The 7,503-nt window shown below is 47.2% G+C and overlaps 1 protein-coding gene across 6 annotated transcripts in view; it reads right to left on the minus strand.

Annotated features, from left to right (window-relative positions):
* LOC119308651 (histone-lysine N-methyltransferase TRX1-like) overlaps positions 1-2,724 on the minus strand; it is a 17,237-nt gene extending 14,513 nt beyond the window's left edge. For 4 of the 6 annotated variants that reach the window (XM_037584782.1, XM_037584781.1, XM_037584780.1 and 1 more), the window contains exons 1-7: positions 1,961-2,724; positions 1,794-1,845; positions 1,623-1,697; positions 1,212-1,425; positions 533-656; positions 348-452; positions 14-210 (exon numbers count right to left, since the gene is read on the minus strand). In XM_037584782.1, coding sequence (XP_037440679.1) covers positions 14-210; positions 348-452; positions 533-656; positions 1,212-1,425; positions 1,623-1,697; positions 1,794-1,845; positions 1,961-2,625 — 1,432 coding nt within the window. In that variant the 5' untranslated portion in view covers positions 2,626-2,724. The remainder of the gene's footprint in view (positions 1-13; positions 211-347; positions 453-532; positions 657-1,211; positions 1,426-1,622; positions 1,698-1,793; positions 1,846-1,960) is intronic. The other 2 variants (XM_037584777.1, XM_037584778.1) reach the window with 2 other exon arrangements.
* Positions 2,725-7,503: the final 4,779 nt, after the last annotated feature.

Here is a 7,503-nt window from a genome sequence, read left to right on the forward strand (position 1 = left end):
TGCTCGAACATACCTAGGTTGCTCACACGAAGATTTCCTAGTTCTATTTGAGTCATTTCAGCATCCTCTCCATTTTCTTCTGCTCTTTCTTCTGATAAATTATCACAAGAGCCTATTGCGTCATCTTGGCCATTAACATCAGAACCATCATTTTCAATTGATTTCCGAAGTTGCAACATATTTTCTGGAAGCTGTTGTGTGAGGAGAAACCTACACAATCGATATTTTTCAGTATCATACCAATAGGGCATCATGCAAGATAACAGAAAATCTTTCAAGTCTATGATGTGTATTCAGGGAAAAAACAATTATTGCTTAAAAATATAAAAGAGGTTCTGGACTCATACTCCTTGGCTTCTTCTAAGCCTCGGGAGAAGCGTGCTTGCTTGCATTTGAGATGCAAGGAAGAAAGAAGGCCATTCAGAAAGGGCACCGCCTGCTTCGACTTAATCCTGAGGTAGAAACACAATTTTAGTGTACTGCTTCGAAAGAAAAAGAAAAAATATGCTATAATCTTTTCACAGAACCAAACCTTGCAAAATCATGGGTGCCAAAGAATTGAACAAGTATTGATTGATCTAACCGAATTGGCTTGAGGGCCCGGCTAGCATGAACATTTGACTCGTCCACTATAACAGCTGGCCACATTGCATGACCTGTTGAGGCACACCAGGCTCATTACATGAGAACAAATTTCAAGTCACTGAGAAAAGTGAGAAGCCTACACGTAAAAGGGAGCACTGAAAGATGGCAAATCAACCACATAACTGAATGAAACAATTGAACAGAAAGGGAAATCCATGTCACTTGTTTACTTTAGGAATGTAGGAATGCGGAGGAAAATAGGACTCAATTATCAAATAACAAGTATGACAGGTAATTGAGGAGATGAATAATGAAAATGTTAAATAATAAATAAATACTGGGCTTAACATTACAAAGCATTTTCTGTAAAAAGAGACAATTAACCATCTAACACATGTGATGTGCACGAGAAATCAAATAAGGTTGTAAGTTGATGCAAAACTACCATAAACACTAGAATAAATAAAGTATCACACGGTAAAAGTTCAAAGTAATCTGGACAATGACTACAAACAATGGAATAAAACTTGTGATGACTGACAGAATAAACAGAAAGGACCATTGGCATCTAATCGCAGTTAACAGCTGGAAGCATCAGCACTCATAAGAAAAAGACATAGGAGTACCTGTTATTTTAGCCCACACTAGATCATCTGGATCAAGACCTTGGTAGTCATGAAAGCTGACAGCTAGTGCAAGCAGCTCATCATATCCCTTCTTATCCAGGTTAGATGTTCCAAATTTCAGGTTCAGGCACTTCATTTCCTCGGATGAAATGGAAAATTGTATCCTTTCATTAGCTAGGGTAAGGTCTTCTGCTTCACCGTCGTCATACTTCACCTGCAATTCATTTAGCTTTAGATATCAACTACACGACATTTCACATGGCACTCTTCATAGTGCAGACATTACATGGAAAACAGAGTGGTACATAACGAGCCTTTTAGTAAGGAAAATGCAGAAAAGATTATCAAATTCAAGTCACAGCAAGTTTTCATGAATAAGAAAAATAAGAACCAGGGATATAGAAAGCATACAGAATGTTTCTTGGTTAGTTCCGTGTAGGCCGTGATGGAACCCTTGTACCAATCATCATCTAGGGGCCAGAAAACCTGCATTCACCATCAAAATTCAGGCCCCAGTTTGGCTGCATTCCATATAATGATGAAACAACCACATGCTCAGAACAGACGTCGTCAAGAACTTACCTTGCACACTAAACCGACAAACGCCTGCGGATCGGCACCCTGAATTTCCAACCTGCGACAAAGCCAGGGTCAAAATTACACAAAGAACAAGTATTCTAGTTGGCCACTCCTTGTTGCTGAAGCCGTGAGGAGAGTTTCATTGCGAAGCAAGCACAGATCCAACTTACTCTACCCATCTCTTCTCAGATGGAGAGGCGGCCTCCAGCTGGCTGCTGCGGCGCCGTCGCCTCCGGGGCGACGAAGTGATCTCCTTCTGAACTCCCCCTCTGCGCCTCGGCTGCCGTCGCCCCAGCAGCTCCTCCCCGTCTCTATCCGCGCCCAATGCAGGCGGGGCAGACCCCAGGCTGAGCAGCTCGTGCTTGAGCGGGCGCTTCCGCCGCGAGCCCCTGCCCAGCGCCTCCTCCTCCTCCTCCGGCTGCCGCGGCGCCGTGGCGGGCGAGGACGGCCGTGGCTCCTCAAGCCGCGGCTTCTTGCGTCGACGGCGGTAGTAGACGATCACGGGCGGCTTGCCGCCCGCGGCGGCGGCGGCGGAGCTGCGGGGCTTCTTGGGGGGCGGGCAGGGAGCGGTGGAGGAGTAGACGCGGCCGAGGGGGAGGTAGCGCATGGGGTGGTCCCCGTCCTCCCCCTCGTCCTGGTGCACGAAGCTCCCCTCCACGGCGATCACCATGGCCGGTGGGTAGGGTTTCGGGTGCCGCTCCTCCAGCGCTGCACACCCTAGGGCTTTCGGGGATTTGGGGATTGCAGGGGGATTCAGTGAGGGAGGGAGGTTCCCGTTTGGGGGGGCCGTCGCGTCGCGAAATCTTTTGGGGGGGCTCAGCGCGGGAGCTAGCATCGCCTCCGCGCCTCTCTCCCTCTCTCTCTCTCACCGCGGAGCTGGATGGGGGATTTCCCGATTTCTTTTCTCCGCGGCCTCCCTCCTACGCTCTGCTGGCTGCTGCCCTGCTGTCTCTCGTTGCCACTGCCAGTGTGCATTGCCCGTTTGCTGGTCTTCTCGCCATCATACCACGGTCCGTGCGGTCTTCTTTTCTCCTCCGTCTGTGTTCCAATTCGGCTTCGAGTTATATAAGAATATAAATCCCTATACAATAAGATTTCTAGACAGATTTTATACATGGATTGGGGTCTATCAAAGTGCAGGGTATCCGGCTTAGACATTCAAATATGAAAAAAAAAAAACGCAAACCAGTCGATTTGAAACAGACGTTTCGGGGCCGTTGAATCTAAAACGAGCGGCCAGATCATCGTCTTCTTCCTCGAACCGTTTTTCTTCCCGCGCTCTTCATCTTCATCCTCTCCTCTCCCACGAGACAAAGATTTCTCCCCCTTCCCAACCCACCCTTCGCCTCGTCTCCGGGGAGTTCCTGTCCAAGCCGGCTCAGGCTCCATACAATCCGACCGGTGATCGAAGCTAAAAGGCCCCCACATGCACATGGCTAACCTCTAGCTCGCCTCCGTTGCAATGCTGCAGACAACGGCGACAGCGACGGCGGCGGCGGCAACGGCTCACTCCTAAGGAGGCCTCGACGAGGATGCCTCGACCGGTTGCGTCATCCCCAGGTTGGCCTCATGTGTTGCCGCTCCTTCCCGCGAGAACAGACTGATGCGATTAGGGTTTTCACACAACTGAGGAATAACAAACCGTTAACTCTTTAGTGTTTAGCATCTGAACTGAGAGTTGAATTGGCAAGAGTACTTGATGTCAAGCCGAGAAAAATAGTAGTCCCTCCATCAAAGGTCAACGGATAGAGAAATCCATCTTCATCGTCAGTTGAATCAAAGTGCATGTGCATTGCTCCTTTGACAGTTCGTTGTATTAGCTTACATCCAGATTTGTTCTTACGTCCACGATGAAGATAGGATCGCACACGCTAATTCCTCACCTCTGTCACTGGGAATTGAAGCTCTACAGGGTCGTTGCTCGGTCAAGAACATTGTCGATCCTTATTGTTGCCTCCAAGAGAAGAGAATGGCGTGGCGGTGTCAGAAGCACGCGGTGGAAAATATACAATTCTAGATTTGTTGGCAAAAAAGGAAAGAATATGAGAAAGACGATCAAGTGTGTGCACGGGCAATGAAAGGGACAAAGAGGGAGGTATTTTGGGAATGCATGGTTACCATGACATAAAACCTTCTATTTCAAGTTAACAAAGGCATTGCAAGACATATCTTGGTGCATAAATGGATTATATCAAACATGCCAATATCAAGTTAGCCTTCTAGTTTGGTAATGCTCGGGCAATTGGAAATTAATATAGGGTGAATGTGTACATCATATATCTAAACGTGTTACTCGTGAAAACATAGGGCCCTATAGCCAATTTAGTCATCCGACGTGCGCAATCCTGTTGGAAATTAATGTATAGTGTTGTGTCTATCATGTTAATAAATTTGTTATGTGTGATCAATTACGACTATAAACTCATCCACCCCACAAAAGTGTCTGGACTAGTGAAATTGCATTGTCTCCAAAATTTTAGTTTGGTGTTGATGATAATAGGGTTAGTGAGGACTAATGTCGTTTATCAAGTTTACCTCGGGACTTGGTCTCTCGTGATTGTTTACATACAAGATTGACCTCATATTTCAAAATGGAAAAGGGCATCGGTTTTCTGAAGACTCTAAGGTTTTTTGATTCCATTTGAGTCATAGGACAACAACATTATTAAGAGGGGTCAGGGTGTTTAAGGAAGTTGGGGAACATACCTACTATACATGCATTCTCCCTGCTACGCCAAATCATTCAAAGGGTAAAACCCTAAGCAAATCTATGATGTGATGGGACCCCCTAGGTCCCCGGGGTCCAGGGGACGGGTCCCCAGAGTCCTTGTCATTCTATCTTTGGACGCCACTGGGCCCCAGACTCGCGGACCTTTGGGTCCCCGGAGCCCTAACCCCTTAGCAACAAGTCCCTCCATGAAAGTGCATTCATCTCTAAATGGCATTGTGTGATGGAAATGTGGTTAATGGAACTAGTGACAGTTGTTGAGATTTATTTCAGGTCACTGGTTCCCCGAAGTTTTTTTTCGAAGATGGTTGACTCCCCCTCCCCCACACACACACATCAAAAAGGTCAAAGGCATGCTTTTCCAATGACTCAAAACTTCTATTTCGGTTTATTTGAGTTGTAAGACAATCGCACTATCAAGAGGGCTCGAGGTGGGTGGATGAAAGTGTGGGAACACTCCATAACATATACACGAGCTATTCCGTCCTATCCACTGCAAAAAATCCACAAAGTCTACCCAAGATGTGCCATTTGCATGTTGCCCCATGCACACAGGGTCTAGAGGTCGTGCACACGGGGGCCAGGGAAAACTCTATGGACACCCCGTGGACACGAGGTAGGTTTAATTTATTTGGACACCTTGTGTGCATGGGGTCTAACCCTCCGTGCACATGGGGTAGCTAGAATTCTCTCTAGACACGACCTCGTGCACACAGGATCTCCAGCCTGCCATCGGTTAGATTTTGGGGATGACTATATAAAGCCCTTGTTCCACCTCCAACCACTTACCCTAATGTCTTGAGCTACTCCACCTTTGACAGATTCCATTTCATTTAATACTTTGTATCCTCCCCAAACACCTTGATTATTTGGGGATAGAGAGAGCAAGACCCATCTACAATTTGAACAAACTGATTCTTGTTCCCTGCTCAATTTCTTCATCAAAACGTGTTGGTCTTGGAGCTTAGGCTCCTAGGCGGTTAGACGTTCCTCTGAAAGCTTCCTTATGTCTAGTATGCGCCAGAGAAGTTTGTAAAGATGTGGTGGTCGCCTTCAAGACCAACCCCCGAGCGACTCGAGGCTCATCCGTTGGGGGTGACCCGGAGGGACACTTGGTGGCGTTCTGGAGCCTTTGTTCCGAGACCGCTTCAACGGAGATTTCCGCTCCCTAAAAAGTGTGAACTTCGGGATGAATCTGTGTCCCTGAATCACTTGTGGTTGATCCTTTCCGGCACTTTACTTCCCTTACATGCTTGTGGCTTGCTAATTAGATTGTTGCCTAGCATACTGCTCTGAGCTTGCTTGCTATATCTAGAGAACCTACTTTATCTACAAGTCCCTAAAATTGGTAAATAATCTTAAAATTTATAGTCTCCTATTCACCCCCTCTAGTCGATCGTATCGATCCTTTCAGATGATGTGGCGTCACCCCCTTACAGATTGGTATGACTGTCAGGCTCAAAGAGAACTAGTGATTGGCCCTGTGCAAGGTCGAGGCATCATGGAGCTTCGCGATGGTCATATCCCATGTGTTTTCATTGTAAATGCGGGAAAATAGACAACGCTCACCGATCCGGTTCCATTTTGGCAATGATGGCATCTTGATCTTTTTTTTTCGGGAGTACTGATGGCATCTCGATCTTTCCGCCCATAGCGCGCGCAAAATGGGCAAGTCCGTCGATGCAGTGTGCATGTGTCACCACATTTGGGTCATTGCTTGGACGCCCTGAACGGCTATAAAGGGGTCCCACAGCCGACATGGGGTCATTCCTCATTCTGCTACTTGCTTTCTTCTTCCTCGCAAGCCTTATCCCACCATTACCAAAAGATCTCATAAACTATCCATCTAGTTTGTTTCCTCCTCGACTGTAGCCTAGCAATATCTGCCCAATGGCACATGACAAGGGAGGTCGCGGGCATAGCAATAGGGGAAGAGGTAGTTCATGCTGGTGGCTGCAGCGGCGCTGCCGATGAGGGTAAGAAGGAGGCCATCACTAACAATATGAAGCAAAAATGGTTCCCCTCCACCACCAAATGCAAGCACCTGAGGGGTCTCGTGGCATAGGGGTTCCTACCGAAGAAGGGTTGTTGGCTTGGTCACCGGTGAAGAAAGGACCAACAGGCTAAACTCAAAATCATCGGTTAGCCTTCATCCTCAGAGTCTTATGAGTGGCTCGCCAAGTATTCCAACTCAGCATCCCTCTCTTCGAAATCAGCGCAAGTTGCATCATTAAGCTTATCAGATGCGACTGCGGTCTCCTATGCACGTAGCTTCATGGATATTTCCATTAGTGAAAGCACCAGGGCCATTACATCCATCACCGCATGTTCTCTATCCTCCTCCTCCTCACTATTCATGCCTACTAACCGCCTCTCCGTAGGATCGAAAGTATGTCTAGAGGGGGTGATTAGACTACTTGACCAAATAAAAATCTAGCCTTTTCCCAAATTTAAGTCTTGGCAGATTTTAGCAACTTAGCACAAGTCAAGCAATCAACCTACACATGCAATTCTAAGAGTATAGCAGCGGAAAGTAAATCATTGCATATGAAGGTAAAGGGGAGGAGTTTGGAGGGAGCAAACGCAATGTAGACATGGAGATTTTTGGCATGGTTCCGATAGGTGGTGCTATCGTACATCCACGTTGATGGAGACTTCAACCCACGAAGGGTAATGGTTGCGTGAGTCCACGGAGGGCTCCACCCACAAAGGGTCCACGAAGAAGCAACCTTGTCTATCCCACCATGGTCATCGCCCACGAAGGACTTGCCTCACTTGGGTAGATCTTCACGAAGTAGGCGATCTCCTTGCCCTTACAAACTCCTTGGTTCAACTCCACAATCTTGACGGAGGTTCCCAAGTGACACCTAACCAATCTAGGAGACACCACTCTCCAAAAGGTAATAGATGGTGTGTTGATGATGAACTCCTTGCTCTTGTGCTTCAAATGATAGTCTCCCCAACACTCAACTCTCTCACATAGAT

The sequence above is a fragment of the Triticum dicoccoides genome, chromosome 5B, assembly GCF_002162155.2.
Source record: "Triticum dicoccoides isolate Atlit2015 ecotype Zavitan chromosome 5B, WEW_v2.0, whole genome shotgun sequence".
Taxonomy (NCBI): domain Eukaryota; kingdom Viridiplantae; phylum Streptophyta; class Magnoliopsida; order Poales; family Poaceae; genus Triticum; species Triticum dicoccoides.